At 39.2% G+C, this 18,951-nt stretch overlaps 1 protein-coding gene across 2 annotated transcripts in view; it reads left to right on the forward strand.

Moving 5' to 3' along the window:
- LOC149022865 (branched-chain amino acid aminotransferase 2, chloroplastic-like) overlaps positions 1 to 18,951 on the forward strand; it is a 48,625-nt gene that overhangs the window by 24,141 nt on the left and 5,533 nt on the right. For both annotated transcript variants that reach the window (XM_089150755.1, XM_089150756.1), the window contains exons 7-8: positions 10,567 to 10,683; positions 11,464 to 11,559. In XM_089150755.1, the coding sequence (XP_089006881.1) occupies positions 10,567 to 10,683; positions 11,464 to 11,559 (213 nt within the window). The remainder of the gene's footprint in view (positions 1 to 10,566; positions 10,684 to 11,463; positions 11,560 to 18,951) is intronic.

Here is an 18,951-nt window from a genome sequence, read left to right on the forward strand (position 1 = left end):
TGTTTCTTAGATGATTATGTATTTGGAAATTGGATGGTGGATGTGTTGGATTCTATTAGGAGTCTAATAAGAGTTTGTATAGGAGTTAAATTAGAGTTTGCATTCATGTAAACTTCTATTCCTTGTAATAGTCTACTTTCCACTTAATTATAAATAGAGGGCTTGAGATCATGGATCAATAAGCCATTCACCACAATCGTTTCTTTCAACATGGCATCAGAGCCTAAGTTCGATTAGGATCTTCTTCTATTTTTTTCTTTCTTCAAACCCATAAACCCATAGCAGATTATCTCCTTTCACAAAAACCCTTCGTAGTTTTTTCTTGTTCTTCTACAACCTAATCTGCAACCATCGCAGAAATCAATTCTTCAAACCATAATTCTGCAACCATCGTTTGGCAGAATTTTTTTCCCTTTTCAAACCCATCGCACGCTGCACTATCGTTTCAGTTCCACCTCGAAGATCAGAGAAAAAAAAAAAAAGGAAAGAAGAAGAGAAGAAGAACCACGCTTCTTGCTGCTTATTCTGCAACTTCCGCTGCCGCTGCCGTTGCTCCTGCTATTGCTGCTTCTACTGCCGGAGCTTCTGCAACTTCCGCTGAAAGAGACTCCTAAAGAGTGAAGACTACTGCTATATTTATGTTTTCTGTTTCGATCAGCCCAATCAAAATAAAAAGAAAAACAGAAAACGTAAATACTATGTTTGAGGGTTAGGTTTGTAAATTTACAAACTTTCAGGGACCTGTTTGTGATTTTTCATATCATCTCAAAATCAGAAAAGAAAAGAAAAAAAATGTTACTTCGAAAGGTTGAAGATTGAAGAACTGCAGATAATTTTGTCAACATGACAACTAGTGACGGTACAACCTCGACCACTGCTTCCTTTACTATCCATACCAACTCCTACCTTGCTATATCAGGTAAAACTTGTACAAGCTTTCAAGCTTCTTCAGTTTCTACTCCTTGGATCATTGATACAGGAGCCACAGCTCATATGACAGTTTTATCCTCTTCTTTCTTACAATATTCTCCAACTTCTGGAAAGGATAAAGTTCGAATCGCTGATGGCTCATATTCTTGTATTGCTGGAAAAGGAACCATTCAGCATTCTCCATCACTTTCTTTGTCAAAAGTTTTACATGTTCCCTCTTTCTCTAGTAACTTGCTCTCTATCAGTAGTCTTACACATGACTTGAATTGTAAAGTGATTTTTTTTCCATCTTACTGTGTCCTCCAGGATCTGGTCACGGGGAAGGAGATTGGACGTGGTAAACTAGACAATGGACTTTATTTGCTTGAGCCGATTGGAGAATCTGCGTCTGATTTGACTGCATCTTCTAATCCGGTCCATTCGGTAAAATCAGACCTTCATCAGTGGCACCCTAGGCTAGGTCACCCCCCTCTAGGAACTCTTAAGAAAATATTTCCTGATTTGGTTTCTTCTTATAATGAGGATAATTTTTTTTGTGAAGCTGCATTTTTTGCAAAGCGGACTCGTTCTACTTATTTACCTTCTCTTCATAATAGAACACCTATTCCTTTTATGCTAATTCATACTGATGTGTGGGGTCCCTGCCGATGTGTATCTATTACTGGCCATAGGTACTTTGTTACTTTTATTGATTGTCACTCTCGTTCTACATGGATTTATCTTTTAAAACAAAAAAATGAGGTTTTTCGATGTTTTCGTGATTTTCATAATATGATTAAAACTCAGTTCAATGCCATTGTAAATATCCTTCGCAGTGACAATGGCACCGAGTATATTGATGGTGAATTTCAAAGATATCTGCATAATACATCAGACCAGTTGCGTTGATACGGCTCCCCAAAATGGGATGGCCGAAAGGAAGAATCGGCATCTCTTAGAGATAGCCCGTTCCATTATGATTGCTATGAATATACCTGACCAGTATTGGAGTGATGCTATACTCACTGCTTCTTACCTTCTGAATAGGATGCCCAGTAGGATACTTGGTTTTAAATGTCCTAATGAGATTCTTCGGGGAGCCTCTTCTTTTGTTGTTCCCCCAAAGGTTTTTGGATGCGTGTGCTATGCCAGAATCACAGCCCACCGGAGTAAGTTGGCTCCCCGTGGCCTACGTTGCATATTTTTGGGGTATTCTGCTACTCAGAAAGGGTACAAATGTTATCATCCTCCCTTCAGGAAAACCATTGTATCCATGGATGTAATTTTTCATGAGTTTTGCCCTTACTATACACCTCTCTGGGGGAGAGTCCTTGAGGAGAGGTGTTCTTTCCGACTCTAGATCTTCCTATCATAGACCAACACAACTTTAGAGTCCCAGAAGAGTTTCCTGACCAGGGGGAGACTTCGGCCAGTATAACCGAGGACTTTAATCCACCCCCTTCGTTTTCTGAACCATGTGAAGAACCTAGCTAAGGGGAGACCACTCCTGTGAGACACACTGTTGGGGTCTTTCAAAACCAGATTGACCAGAATAAGGAGGTGAAGACTTATCGGAGGAAGAAATACAACCGGCTAAAGCGGTGGAGAAAGGTGATACGTTACCACTTTAGTCTCCTCGCTCCCGGAATCGGATTCTACCGAGGTATCTTCTTCCAATCTTCCTATTCTTTGTTAGAAAAGGGGTCGGATCTTGTACTCAACATCCCATAGCTAAATATGTTTCTTATAACTCTTTGTCCGACTCCTACCATGCTTTTATATCCTCTCGTCATCATCGTATCTGTTCCTAAAAGTTGGCAGGAAGCCTATCTTGATAAGAAATGGAAGGAAGCTATGGTAGAGGAAATGCGAGCAATGAAGAAAAATGACACTTGGGAGCTAATTACACTTCCTCCAGGAAAAAAACCAGTGGGCTGCAAATGGGTATTTGTGGTTAAACAAAATATGGATGGATCGATCAACAAGTTGAAAGCTAGACTAGTTGCAAAGGGGTTTACCGCGATCTATAGGATTAATTATCGGGAGACCTTTGCCTTTGTTGTGAAACTAAATACCGTCGAGTTACGTTGTTGTCGTAACTGTGAACAAACACTGGAACTTGCACTAACTAGACGTAAAGAATGCCTTCTTACATGGGGAGTTAGCGAAGAGGTCTATATGGAAATCCCACATGGTTTTTCCGATGACAATATCTGCGAGGAAAGTTTGTCGATTGAAGAGGTCAATATATGGGTTAAAACAGTCTCCTAGATCTTTGGTTTGGACGCCTTACGAAGGCAATGACTTCTATTGGGTACAAGCAAAGCAATGCTGATCATACACTATTTGTCAGAAGTCGGTACTAACATCACACTTCTCATTGTTTATGTAGACGATATTGTCATCACAGGGAATGATGGTGAAGAAATTCAAAAGTTGAAAGACTTTCTTGGCAGAGAGTTTGAAATTAAAGATCTAGGAATTAGGTACAATTTCTTAGGGATTGAGGTGGCTCGATCAAATAAAGGTATATTCCTATCCCAAAGAAAGTATGTCCTAGATCTATTATCAGAAGTGGGAATGTTGGGGTGTAAACCAGTTGATACCCTTATTGAAGCTGGAGCTAAACTTAAAGAAAAAGAGGGAGAACCAGTGGACAAAGGAAGATACTAAAGGCTGGTAGGGAAGCTTATTTACTTGTCCCACACTAGGCCAGACATCGCTTATGCTGTAGGGATAGTGAGCCAATTCATGCATGATCCATATTTAGCTCATATGAAGGCTGTTACCAGAATACTACAGTATTTGAAGGGAATTCCTCGAAAAGGAATACTTCTATCACCCACCGATAATCTAAAAGTAGAAGCATACACTGATGTAGACTGGGCTGGATCTCCAGATAGGAAGTCAATTTCAGGTTACTGTACCTTTGTTGGAGGTAATCTAGTTACTTGGAGAAGTAAGAAACAGAATGTGGTAGCTTTATCTAGTAACGAAGCTGAATATAGAGCTATGGTTCGTGGAGTTTGTGAGCTACTATGGTTGAAAGGCTTGCTGCAAGATATTGGAGTCCAAGTTCCAAACCCTATGATGTTATATTGTGACAACAAGTCTGCTATTAGTATTGCTAATAATCCAGTGCAACATGATCGAACTAAGCACATTGAAATTGACAGGTTTTTTGTCAAAGGAAAGTTAGAACAAGGGCTTATCTGCATGCCTTTTGTAAGATCTGGAGACCAAGTAGCAGATGTTTTCACTAAGGGTTTGAAAGAAAGAGATTTCCTTCCTATTGTAGGCAAGTTGGGCATGACTAATATCTATGCCTCAACTTGAGGGGGAGTGTTGGATTCTATTAGGAGTCTAATAAGAGTTTGTATAGGAGTTAAATTAGAGTTTGCATTCATGTAAACTTCTATTCCTTGTAATAGTCTACTTTCCACTTAATTATAAATAGAGGGCTTGAGATCATGGATCAATAAGCCATTCACCACAATCGTTTCTTTCAACAGGATGTTATGGATAGTTGTCATTAAAACTTCAACTTGTATTTTATTACCTTACTACTTGGGTATGTAAATAACTCTTAATTTCTTTCAATATTCATATTACCATTTCTATTTCTTATTTGTTGCCTGTGATTGGTATTATAAGTTGATGATTGCCTGAATGAAGGTCTACCTTTGAGAAAACCGTTGCCCCTTGCAACTAGTCGAATAAATCATCAGGAAGTGACTATTGGTACTTATTTTATATGAACCCCATTAAGCTCCGACGTTTGATGCACAACCTCATTGGGCAATCCTCTTTTACAAATAAAACAGGATCACCCATGGTGATGCACTAGGCCGGATGTACCCCTTATCAAGCAAATTCTATAGCTGCTCCTTAAGTTCCTTTAACTCAGATGGAGCTATATGGTAAGTCGCTTCAGAAATTGGTGCCGTACCAGGACCAAAGTCAATGGTGAACTCGTTCTCTTAATCAGGTGGTAACCCTTGCAACTCTTTTGGGAATACATCTGGAAAATCCCCAACGACTGAAATATCCTTGAGGGTTGGCCGTTGGCCTCAACATTGACTAAATTAGCCAAAAAGCCACAACATCCCTTCTTAAGTAATGATTTGCTTTGAGGGCTGATAAAGGTGGAGGAGATTTAGCTTTAGCAGAAAAATCGAACTCAACTTCTCCTTGAGGTTTAAAAACTGTCTCCTTCAAACAATCATTATTGGCATGTATGCGGGCAACCAATCCATGCCTAGAATCACATTAGAGTCTTTCATGTCTGACAAAACAGGTTTGCAGCTAAATTATGACTGTCTACTTTCAGTAGACAAGACTCAAATATCATAAAGGACTCCATAACATCTCCAGATGTGGTGGCCACAAACAAAAAATTCCTTATAGTTACCTCTAATGTTTATCTTTGTTGACAAAGCATGCGAGATAGAAGAATGAGTAGATCTAGATTCTAGAGTAAAAAAGAACGCAAGCTGGTTGGTTGGAATCAATTAGTGTACCTGTCACCACATCAGGTGATACTGCAGCATCATGCTTTACAATTGCATAAACTCCTTCTTGTATCTTGGGCTTTTGACTCTCTTGATTACCCTGATCTTTTTGCTTGGACCATTCGGGACAATCTTTGATCATATGTCTGTCCTTCCTGCCTGCACTTGAAGCAAACCAGTCCCCTTTTCTGTTTTGTACAATTATTAGCATAACGTCTCATTTTTCCACACTTGTAACACTTTACTGACCCCCAAAGACACTCTCCCAAGTGGGCCTTGCCACTCTTGGATCAATTTCCTGAGAGCCTCTTGCTGGGACCAGAATCTTGTCCTCCCTTAGTGCCACTTTGGTAGTTGTTTGGCTTAAATTTCTTTTTTGGTTAATTTGCTTCAGTGTGGCTGCCACTTCACATATTCTATCTGCTATTAAGACTTGCTTCAATATGCTACTATAGCTTTTTGATTCAAGGGGGAGCAATTACCATCTTAATCTTTAGTTTCAAGTCATCTTCAAATTGTGTAGCCTTCCTTTCGTCAGTTTCCACCAGATGTGTTGCGAATTGAGCTAGCTGTTCAAACTTCCTCTCATACTCAGTCACAGTAACACTCCCCTGCTGTAGTTGCACTAATGCTACCTGCTTCTGTTGACGGACTGGGGCTGGGAAATACTTATCATCGAACATTTTCATAAACTCCTCCCAAATGACTGGCTGGTTCTGTCCACACACCTAGTTGTATGACTTGTATCCCACCAGTAGCCTGCATCTCCCTGCAACATAAAAGTGGCACACTCCACCTTCGACTCATCATTGATCCTCATTAAGCTGAAGACCTTATTCATCTCTCTCCCAGTCTTCAGCAACTGATGGATCTGCGGTACCCCCAAAAGTGTGTGGCCAAAGCTTCCTTAACTGTTCAATCATTCTCATTGGTTCGTCGATAGCTGCTCTTCTCTGTTAGTAAGCCATTCCTTATCAACAAAAGAAATCACTCCAAATTAAGACAAAATTTTCCCTAATTAACTAATTAGTCTATCAACAATGCCATATGCTATGAACTATTCTATTCATTATGGATGTCCCTGTGCCACCAGACTCAATCTTAACCATACTTTGATACCACTTTTGTCATGACCCAGACTTGGATGAAGGTAGGGATGCAACCCTCATGGGCATTGATCAAACAGTCACTTAACAAAACCAGTTATGATAAGAATCACACCACTTGTACCACAAGCCAAAACAATCAAATCATAACTTCAAATTCCCAGATAATTCCTAGTGGTAGCAAACTAAATTCTTGTCCCAACTAATAAGTGTTCCGAATTCAAATGATTATAAAGTTTGCATCTCAGTTGTACCCTAGTACATCAACTAATGAAATAAAATAAAAAATAAAAATAAGCTTCATCTTCAAGTCGCCTTAGAATCTCTCCATCCGAATTTGAACTTCACCTCAATCCTTTGTGATGTAAGAAAATTGGGTGAGCTATATAGCCTAATAAGTTGGAATATAAAAGAATCACCGCAAAAGAAAAAATAATAATAACATAAATAAGAAAGAAAAAAGCACCATCAAGTAAAACAAAACGGTGGTTTGCAAACATAACAATTCAGTAATCATTTTGGATTTCTATAGAGTCTTGTTACTTTAGTCTATATAGAGGGAAGATACATAGCTACCGTGATGAGGATATCAGTGGGCCATTTTGAGTTTATCAGCGACGCCGACATAGAGATCATCCCACGGCAGGATCTATGTGGATGGACGACGAGCTTGGAGGTTATCGGATTGTTGGATCCTATGGTTCGATGAGAAGCACTGCTTATAGGCAGTTTGTCATGTTATTTTCCTTAGGCTTAGTGGGTTGGGTAGTAGTTTGCTATTGAATTTTTTTAATTTTATGTTTGAGTCTTTATGGGGCTGGGCATAGAGTCTATTTTGGGCCCAATTTTGAATTATTTTGGGTTCGGGTTATATTTGCTACTTAAGTTAGGGTTATTTTGGGAATTAAGCATGTAGGGTTGGGAGGGATCAATTCTTTTATTTAAATCTTGTATGGAATTCTTTTTTGGCAGCATGAATAAATGAAAAATTAAAAGATTTCTCTCTCTCTTGCATGAGTCTCTTTCTTGGCGTGGATTCTTCTCTTTCCGAGTAAGTTCTCTCTTCTTCTACTTTCTCTCTCGTGGATCAGTTTTTCTTTCTTCTTTCTTCTACATATTTATCTTCTTCTCTCTTTTCTTTTCCTTTCTATCGATTCTTTCTATTCCTCTTCTCTCATTTTTCCCCCTCTTTCTTCCTCTTTCCCTACTATTCTATCCGTTAGAATTTTCTTTCTTCTCTGTCATAGCTTTTTTTTGGTTCCCCTCTCCTTCTCTATTATCACCCCTAGTACAACAGTCTTGCTGTGGTTCTCCATTCTAACCCTACTGTCCATTCTTGGGTTACACCATTACTTAGAAATATTTTTCTCTCTTTTATTTATGCTCCTAGATGTTTTCTAACCCCTGTTTTGCAGCCAGGACCTGCAGATAACTTTATTAAGCCTCTCTTTGAATATTTTTAATTTATCTTTCTTCCTTTGCAGTAGTTTCTTTAAAAACAAAACCTCCACAGATTTCTTTGCATTCTTAATTGCTGAATTCTTTGTTAGAAACCTGATTTTGACTAGGACAGTACTATTTTCTTTAGAATTCTTGATATTCTTGGATTCAATTTAGAGTTATGGTGCCAATATCCCCATTCCCTTGTTTCCCCTATTGATTCTTGTTTAGTTGTTTTCACCAGTTAGGACTTATTATGTTTCTTTCTCTGCTTTAACTGTCTTATAAGCATGCTTAATCAGAATTCGGGTGCTGCAATTCCTTTTTTTTTTTTTTATTACCTGTCAAGGATAGGTGTCTCATTCTAAGAGTCTAATGGCCCACTTTGTAGGTCCCTTAGTTTCTAGGGTTTCCCTTACATCATACCGTCCATAATACAAGTGAAACCTGCCCACACTAATGTCACCTCCTTTGTGGCAATACGTACATCATATCACCCACTCGACTAATGCGCACAACCCATTGGCACCCACTCTGCACCAATGGGTGTTTCTGCGGCCCCACAGATTGATTATTGTACAAACAGCAGTTCCAAGTACATTGAACAGTAGTAATAAACAGCATTAATAATCTTGCAAGACAGTAGAATTCCTTTTACAAATCAGCGGCAGTAGGTTCACAAAAGCATATGATAGTGTCTGCACCTAATATATCCCACTTACTTCGATTGTAAGATGATCCGTCCACTTCTCGTGTTTCAAGCGCTGAGTTTATTCTCAACCTGCACAATATATTCTTTATTAAACACCTGCTCACCAATAAATTTACTGCTCTAGTTTTCCCCAACAGGTAAGTCAATCATCAAAAATTGATGAATTGCAGTGTTTGTCTCAAGCAGAAAAACTAGTTCCACAATGAAGAATCTAAGAAATCCATGGTAGGGAAAACCTGTTTATGATTTGGATTAAGAGAGTAAACTAAAACCAGAATTTGATCAATAAGAATACTCTTACCTAAAACCAGTATTTGTTCAGTGAGATCTACTCTTACCTAAAACCAGAATTTGATCGCCACTCCCTCTTCTCCTTTCTTTCTTTCTAACTCCCTTTTGGTCTACTTTTTTGTGGCTGATCTCTTTCTTTGTTATGCTATCCTGCCAATCTTCTCTTTTATATCTCACAATTCCCACTCTTATTTCCACTCTCTTTGTTTTTAATTAATATTCTTTCTCTTCCTTACCTTTCCGTCATGATCTGTTTTCCCTTGTATTTCTCTTTTAGCCCTATTTCGTTTCTAGTTACTCTCTCTCCCCTTTTGTTTTTTTGTTTTTTTGTTTTCCTTCCTATTATCTCACTTCTTCATGATTCTCTCTCTGTTTTATTTATCTCTTTTACATTATCACGACTTATCTACTTGCAATTTAATTCAAACTCCTACTGCCTTCTTTTTGTTGATTTATTCAAGTATTCATTTTACTCTTGCTGCCCCCTTTTTTCTTGATTTATTCAAATCATTCATGTTCAGTGGAGACCTGTAAATGCCCCTGTATGGAGGAGTGATGTAATCCGGATTGAAGGAAGTAGAAGAGCTAGAGACAAACCTAAGATTACTGCATAGCTTAGGCCTTGTATCTAGCATGGCCTGAAACAAAGCTGATTGGGAGGCAAGAATCCATATAGTTGACCCCATTTAGTTGGGACAAGGCTTTTTGTTGTTGTTGTAGCATTTTATTCATTCATTTGTCGATCCAATAGTAAACCATTAAAAATATTAATAATAATTTGATGCATATTAGACATGAACTTCGATCTCTTAATACATTAATCGAAGTCCCAACCACATGGCTAGATACTCACTTGTTTACTATGTTGACTTTTAATATTTAAATAGAAGGACTAAACTACATTAGTACACTCTAAATCCATAAAACGTCTATCAAATAGCTCTAAAGTCACCTAATAATATTTGAGAAAACACTTATTTCTGAAATCACATATCTGCCCCTGATGTGTAAATTACAAAAATGCTCCTGAGATGAAATAATGGATTTAAAACATATTCTGATTTAAAAACCTTTGGGTATTACATTGGTGGCCCAGCTGCCAGGGCAACAATAGATATTAGTGTACTAGGAATAATGGATATTCTGGAGTACCTGACCCACAACTGAATCAGCATGAGGTCTTGATAAGTACTGCATTGCGGTGGTTGTGGATGGAAAGTATTCCACCCTAAAATATTCCTTTGATGCATAAATGCATGGTTGTAAACCTTAATGTATGTGCAAGTGGGTTCAAAATTCATTAATTAAAATTTGAACCCTTGACGAACAGAACTATATATATATTTTTTTCATGGTGTTTCTTTCTCCTTCTCAAGAACAGAGTACTGTTCTTAATTCCTCTGTATTTAGTGGACTAATCTTTAATTGTTTAATAATACCTTCTTCTTTTTTCCCGGGGGGGGGGGGGGGGGGAGCAATAGATTACCTGCCATCTTCAGTTAGAAGTACTGTTCTTTTTTGTTTAATTCTGTTCAAATTAGGGTTGCAGACCTTATTTTAGACTCCACTATCTATCGATATTACCTTTTCCATGCAGGTTTTGAAGGCACAAAGCAGAGCAAAAGCTGAAGGCTACTCTGATGTCCTGTACCTTGATTCTGTCAACAAAAGATATTTGGAGGAAGTTTCCTCTTGTAATGTGTTTGTTGTGAAGGTATGCTAAATATTAAACAGTCCATGCTATTGACAACAAGAAATTTCTTAGTTGGTTAAGATTTTGTAAAACAAGCTCTATAGCTTCCAATTTCTTTCCCATATTTTAGCTGCCCAGCGTGTTCCTGTGGATGATCACTTTATTGTAAAGCAAAGAAGAAGATCAGAGAAACATCTAATGTGGGACCCATGGTTACTCTTATCCCTTAATAGAGAATCATTGTTTGTTGGTTGTACAAAGAAAATATTCCAATTACAGAGGACAAACTATACCTGGAGAAGGAACCAGTACAGAAAGAATAAGAAGCCCTAACAGGGCTCCAAGGAAACAAGGGATCCCAATAATCCATGACGAAGGGCTAACTGTATAGGTTTCAATTGAACATTTTCCAGTTGGGTCTAATCAGTTTCTAGTGCATTGTTTTATCTCCTGGTTAAAGGATCCTTTGATGTTGATGATCAACTATCTTCTTAATGTATATCAACATGCCCAGTAGTTGGGAATTTTTGTGCTGCTTGCAGAATGGATGTGGTCATTGGTCTTCTGTTTTTGCTACCATCTATATGTCGTTGTGCATAGTTTTATTATTATTGTTATTATTTTCATCTGGTGCTTCATATTTACCCATTTTCTGGGAATATCGTCTTTGTAAAAGTCCTATGAGCATGATCAGGCTACAAGTTTAAAGGAATTATGTCATTTTTTTTTCATCTGAGACACCTTCTTTCTACATGATTTAAATGAAATAATTCTTCTCTGTTTCATTGGTTATGCACTTAGGATTCAGTTATTTCCACTCCAGCAATAAAAGGAACAATCTTGCCTGGCATTACACGGGAGAGTGTAATTGATGTTGCTCGAAGCCAAGGATTCCAGGTAATTTATTTCACATCTTATAGATATAGATCCCTGATTGAGTTGGAGTCATTAGTTTGATGCACGCTTATATGCAGTTGAGTGTTCTAATAAGCTAACTATTCAAGTTGGTTCCATTAAGGCCACTTTGGCAAGTGATTTACAAATTACAACAATAACAATAAGCCTTTTCCCAACTAAATATGGTCGGCCACATGGATCCTTGCCTTACAATCAACTCTATTTGTGGTCATATTAGATACAAGGCCTAAGCTATGCATGTCCTTTCTTACCACTTATTTTATGGTTATTTTAGGTCTACCCCTAGTTCTTTTAATTCCTTAGATCTGGATTAAATCACTTCTTTGCAGAAGGACATTTAAAAGCCTTTGCTGAATGTGGCCATGTGAATGTAACCCCCAAATGAAGGGCCAGTCTTCAGAACCAATCCAAGTGAACCAGCAGTAGAACTAGGGTTTTAATAACCTGCGGTTTATGGTGTATGGCTGGTTGAGGGTTCTTAGGGCTTGGGAATAGGGTTAATATGTTTTGAGTATGACTTATAAGTTAGGGTTTAATGGAATTCAAGTCAAAATCTTTCTGTAGTTCAGATTTCAGAACTGATCTCTCAGTTTAGGACTAGGGGAAAGGCTAGGGTTTATATTTTTTAGGGTTTCTAGGGTCTGGAGGTATTTTAGGGTGAGGGCAGGGTTCAGCCAGCAGGCTTAGGGTTAGGATTTGAAGAATCCAAATCTGAATTCTGTTGTTACTAAAATTCAAATTCAAATTAGGATTCTCAGGTTTGATGAGTTAGGGTTTTCTAAATTTTAGGGTTTCTTTAGGGATGATTAGGTCTAGGATTACAGTTGAAGGTCAAGGAGGGTTTAGGGAGGATGCTCCTGATAGGGTTTAGGGTTTGGATGGATGGTTTGAAAGTTATGGTTGAAAGTAGGTTTAGGTTTCTAGGGTTTGAACAGGAAGATGAGATTAGGTTTTACTAGGGTTTAAGGAAAAGGGAAGGGTTAAGATGTGAGACTGATGGTAGGAGAGAAGAAGGGGGTTTAGGTTCCTAATAGGGGTAGGTATAGAGTTAAGGGTTTGGGAAATCTAGGGATTTTGGGTTTTAGAAATCTGAGAAATTCCTAGGCTGCCGCAAGGTGAGAAGAAGAAGAAGAAGAAGGAATAAACTAGAGAGGGTCTGGAGAATGGAAGGGATGGGGGAATAGGGTAGGGAAGGGTGGAGGAAGGCTGCCACAAGGATTGGGATAAAAAGGAGGGGATCGCGAAAGAAATGGAGGGAAAAAGGGTTGGGGCTTGAGGAGCTTGTATTCTGCAGATAAACACAAGCAGCCGCAAGTTTTCCCTCCTAGGGAAAACCCATTACTCCGCTCTCAATATCCTTCAATCCCAAATTTTATAATCATCAAATCTGTCTTTTACAAATTTGTTAGAATTTGAAGAAATAATTGCTCAGAAGGTTATTTTCATTCATAGGCCCCAATGGGGTATTTATAGTTACAATCTGAGTAAATCCTACTCTGAGTAGGATAAGGAAATACAAAGCAAATAGAATAGAAGCATAACTGAAAGAGGAGTCTACTCCAATTAGGAAACCTTAATCATATTTCCAACACTCCCCCTCAAGTTGAGGCATGGATATCACACATGCCCAACTTGACCAAAAGAGTATAAAACATCTGTCCAGGTAAACATCTGCAATTTGATCTTCAAACTTATAGATTTCTTTTGCCTTATAGACTTCCATTTGCTTTGTCTTCATCTTTATTGCAACTTTATGTCTCCAAGGAAGAACGCCCAAGAAAAATGGTAGAATCTTCAAATGTTGAGAAGACTAAATTTCTGCGCAAATCTGAGGGAAAATATATTTTTGGGGTAACAATTGCTAGGGTAAAACAACCAAAGTGAAACTTTTGATTTGTAGCAATGTTAGATCTTTAAAGGGAAAGTTTGCCAAGGGACAATCTCCAAAGGTAGGGGAAAATTTGTCAAGATAAGTGACAATCTCCAAAGGTAATAGAGATCAAGTTCTGCAAAGGTCAAACGACAAATCTTTTGCAAGGTTAGATCTCCGAAGGGAAGATGTCAAGTTAAGGGGCAAATCTCCAGGGTTAACAGAGATCAAGTTCTGCATAGTCAAAAAGATAGCTCTATAGCAATGTTAGATCTCCAAAGTAGAAGATTGTGAAGGTAAGGGACAAACTTTCAAAGTTAACAAAGATCAAATTATACATAAAGAAGTCTACATGAAAAGCATTGAATTGTAGACATCTTCAATCTCCCCCTCACGTGTGGCTTTACACGTGGGAAAACAATAACAAAGGAAAGGAATAAATTGTAATGGTAAGATGAAAGTATCAGGAAAACAAATCTAGAGAAAATGACAAAATTTGAAAGGTGGATGACCAAGCCTATGGTGCCACTGATGAAGGTCTGATATTACCGAATGGACCGGATTAGAAGATGTAGTCAAAGCAGAAGTAGATCCTCCAATCGGCTCGAGCAAATAAAGTCCATTTACCACGTCCAATCTCCTTTCCCATGACCAGATCCTAAAGTAGCAAGGTAGGAGTTGGTAGGGGTAGTAGAGGAAGCAGTGGTCGAGGCTGTACCGGCAATAGAAGACTGCAGAATACGTCGCAGAGTAGCGAACTCCTCCTGTGAAAAACCAACGTCTGCAGAGGGTGTGGTGGAAACTGTCTCAGAAAGATTAGCCTTTGGTTTTCCCTTTCTTTGTGCTCGTTTTTGCTCAAAATCAGCAGGCTTCCCATGCAGTTTCCAACAATTTTCCTTGGTATGATATGGTTTGTGACAGTGCTCACACTTGACAATCTCCTTAGCCGGATCAGATTTAGTGTGAACAGACTGTAAAGCTAATTTCTCCATAATAGGAGTATGAAGCATGACTAATCGATGACTTTCCTCACACTAAACAAGAGCATAAGACTTTTCTAGTGTAGGAAAGGGAGAACGACTTAAGACTTGCACTCTGATCTGATCGTACTCCACGTTCAAACCTGCTAAGAAGTCATATACTCGAATCTTATTAATGTGCTTCTTATATCTCGCCACATCATCTGGATTAGTGGGGTGATAATCCCCATAATGATCCAACTCTTGCCAAAGAGATCGCAACTCAGCATAATAGTGGGCCACAGTTAGTTCCTTTTGGGTAGTCTCATGAAGCTTATTTCGTAGCTCATAAACCTGTGCATCATTCCCCAACTGTCCATATATTTCAGTAGTAGCCTTCCAGATTTGGGCTGCAGTATCAAGTAATAGGTAACCCTGGGCAATATTTGGATGCATGGAATTCAAAAGGAACGACATAATAAGAGAGTCATTTGATATCCATTTATCCTGTAAAACACCTGTGGTAGTGGGTTTGATAGTGGTGCCTGTAATGTATCCAACTAGTCCTCTTCCAGCAATAGTCGGTAAGCAGATCGAGACCAGATCAAGTAATTTGTGCCGTCAAATCTTACCGAAAGAGAATGAAGTGTGGGAAAATATTCGGATCCAGTGGGAGCAGTAGTATCATTGGTGGCTGCCATGTTGAAAGAATTGTTTGCAGTTCTTCAGTGTTCACCCCTTCTGAAAAAAAACTAAAACATCGCAGAATGCAATAGCCGAACAACCCTCTAAGTAATGACAAGTCTGGGTAATGATATGATATGAGCCAATTCTGCTTCTTTTTTTTTTTTTTTTTTATTTTTCTTCTTTTCTTCCGATTCTAATTCTGATTCTGAAGTTATGGAAAATCACAAACAAGTCCCTGAAGATATATGAAATCACAAACAGGTCCCTAAAGATATGAAAAATTACAAATAAGCCCCTGGAGATTTATAAAATTACAACTAGGTCCCCGAAAATATGCGAACTTACAGGTAGACCCCTGAAAATATGCAAATTTCCAAAACAAGTCCTTGAGAATGGAACCGTAGGTTAGAAAGGAAAAAAAAAATCAAGATATGGTTCTACCAGGATTGAGCTGGTCTTGGCATGTGGAGAAAAGCCCAAAGTGAAGCAGCAAACAGTCTTTAAGGAATAGTGTAGGATTCTACTGCTGGAAGGCAGCGCTTGTTCCTACGATTAAAAAAACAAAAAAGGGTCCGGCTGCTCTTGTAGTTCTAAAAAGAAGAAACTGCTGCCGGAAGGCAGCGATTGATTCTTACGATTCCAAGAAAAAAAATCCTGCTGTTCTTGCGATTCCAAAAGAAGCTATTGCAAGAATAAAAAAAATTGCTGCTCTTGCGATTCCAAAAAAAACTGCTGGTGGAAGGCAATGGGAATGGGAAAGAAAAAAACAGCCAAAATCTACTCTTGCGAGAAACAAGTACCTGCTTCTGCACGGCAATAGAATAGGAAAAAAATAGCCAATTGCTAGAAGCGATGGATGCTGAAGAGTTGAAGAGCAGCGATGGTGTAGTCGCAGCGGTAGCAAGCCTAGTCGTAGAATCGCGAGAGAGAAACGATCATTCCTTTCTAATCGATTTTTGGCTCTGATGCCATGTTAGAATTTGAAGAAATAATTGCTCAGAAGGTTATTTTCATTCATAGGCCCCAATGGGGTATTTATAGTTACAATCTGAGTAAATCCTACTCTGAGTAGGATAAGGAAATACAAAGCAAATAGAATAGAAGCATAACTAAAAGAGGAGTCTACTCCAATTAGGAAACCTTAATCATACTTCCAATAAAATTAGAGAGGGTTTATTTATATATTGCCTACATGAAAGAACTAACACTAGGACGCAAACCTAAAACTTATAAGGTGAATCTAATTAGGACTCTACTTGGACTAAGGCTTCTCACTCAGCATGTACTCTATTATAACTTATCGTAGAATGTTCCAAATTACAAAACAAAGGTAGTTCAACTCCTTATAAAAAGTGGACTATAACTCAACCCTCACTAATTGGGACTCCTACCCTAACTGGGAGTCTAGGACTCTTCAATAACTTGACTAAAACAAAACCAAACTTCAAAACAGAAGTAGAACTATAGAATTTTTGCTACTACTAGAAGAGTCGCTCTCTAATTAGACTCCCAGCCAAGGTTCGATACGTTGACTGAAGTCGCCGTGTTGGTGGACACCACCGACACGGCGACAATCGTCGAAATATCGGACGATTTTTGAATCACCAGCGACTTAGGGGAAATTTGTAGTCATCCTTCACTCCTCTACTACCTGGTTTAGGGTTTAGAGAATGGGGGCGATCGGGAAGACAGTGCTGGATTCAGGATGGCTAGCTGCAAGATCTACTGAAATTAATCTTGATTCTTGATGGAGTTCAGCTCACCACTACAGAGAGACAGAGCATGTTGTTGCAGGGGCACATCTGTGAATTAGGGAAACCGAAATTGCCGGAGAGAGAGAAGAGAGAGAGAGAGAGAGAGAGAGAGAGAGAGAGAGAGAGAGAGAGAGAGAGAGAGAGAGAGAGAGAGAGAGAGAGAGAGAGAGAGAGCTCACATGTTTTTGCAGCGAGAGAGAGGGTTTTTGCAGCGAGAGAGAGATCGTCGGAGATGGGTTTTTGCAGAGAGAGAGATCGCTAGAGATGGGTTTTTGGAGAGACCGTTGGAGATGGGCTACGGATTTTTGCAGCGAGAGAGAGATTGGCGGTGGCAAGAACTCCACAAAATCGCTGGAATGTTGCTACTAGCCCATTGCAGGAGATTCTCACTCCAATCGATTTCTCTCAACAACACAGAATCGTTACTCCTCCACTGCCATATCTTCTCTCCATGGTTCTAGGGTTCAGAGAACTCCTGGTCCTTCCATGCGAACGATTCGTTCCAATTTCTTCCAAGATGATTCTTGTAACTCATTTGCTTCTGCCACCGACGATAATTTTGGAGTAGTTTCTAAGAAATTGTCGGAATCTGTGATCGATTTTAGACTGAGAGAGCTCGCTTTAGAGACGAACAAGCCAGAGAAGTCCTCTGTTCCTGAATCCGATCTTCTCGAACTCTCTCAAGTTTTCACTGAGTTTTCTGTTTGCAGCAGTGACATCTCCGGTGAATTGCAAAGATTAGCTTGCCTTCCGTCACCTGATCATGTTGATAATCCTGACGCCGGTGATGTGGAAACAGATTCTGCTAGCCCACTGCTTCATGCCTTCACCTGAAATGAGAGAGAGAGGGAGACTCACCGCCGGAAATCTGCAGCTAAGCCCTTTGCTTGAACTGAAAATACTCAAATCGCCGGCAAAGGGCGAGAGAGAGAGAGAGAGAGGGAGAGAGCAGTGAATTTTTTCCGTTGTCAGAGTCGGAGAAGGTGAAGAGCGGCAACGGCAATTCGATTTTGGTCGATATTTCGCTGTTCACTATTTTCCGGCGATTTTTCGACGACTTTCCGACGACTTTCGGTCAATGTCGTGTCAAAGTCCAATTTCGTGTCGCCTTGCAGCGACATGCCGATTTATCGTGACATTTCGGCAATAAATCGGAGACATAATGTACCTTGCTCCCAGCCACATTTGGACTCAACAAAGCACTTAAATAAAAAAATAAAAGTAGATATGGACTCTAAAAATTGTTCTACATTCAACCACACTTATTAGGACTCCAAAAAGGAAGGCAAAATGACCAATTTACCGCAGGTCAGGTTTGGCCTTTTTGGAGGGACCGCAAGAAAGGGCTTCTTTTTTTTTTTTTGGGGGGGGGTCCATCTGGTTGCATCACCGTGCCACGTCAATAGACTTTCTAGTAGATTATCATTTATGGAGCTACTCCTAGTCCAGCTCTAATATGATCATTCGTTAGCTTATCCTTCCTAGCTTTGCTAGTCATCCATCTTAGCATCCTTATTTGTGCTACTCTGAGTTTATCTATGTGAGGATGCTAAACTCAGTGTAAGCAGAAATGAGGATGCTAAAAATCTTAGTGGCAAGGGATTCAATCAACCAAAACCTATTTGTTACTGGTATATGACCAGCACCTTGTTTGATAAATGTGAGATTTGCCGGTTGAATTGGCTGGGTTATAATGCCTCTTGGTTTGCTATGTCAAGCTTAGCCAGCCCACCATTTATATAAATACTTTGCCTTGTAACTTCAGCTGTGAGGTGTTTAGGCTGCTACTTTTTGAAGTGCTTCTGGACTAGAATTACCATGAGTAGTGCATCTGATGTGTTTGTACTTTGTAGAAGCTCAAGGTTACCTAGTTCAGAAATATAATGGAACCAGAATCATGGTGACAGGTTTAGAGACCTGGTTCTGGAAGAAATTGAATAACAATTTGTCCAAGAATTGAGATGGGCTTAATACTCTGTTCTAAGGTGAGAAAAATTGAGAAGAATAACTCCTCACAATCTAAACCAAATCCAATGGACAAGTCTGAAGCTTTGGAATATTTCCACTATGTGAATGGCCTTGCAGTCATTGATCTAACCAG

This window comes from Hakea prostrata, chromosome 3 (genome assembly GCF_041222555.1).
Source record: "Hakea prostrata isolate BN-2017 chromosome 3, UWA_Hpros_2, whole genome shotgun sequence".
Lineage (NCBI taxonomy): Eukaryota > Viridiplantae > Streptophyta > Magnoliopsida > Proteales > Proteaceae > Hakea > Hakea prostrata.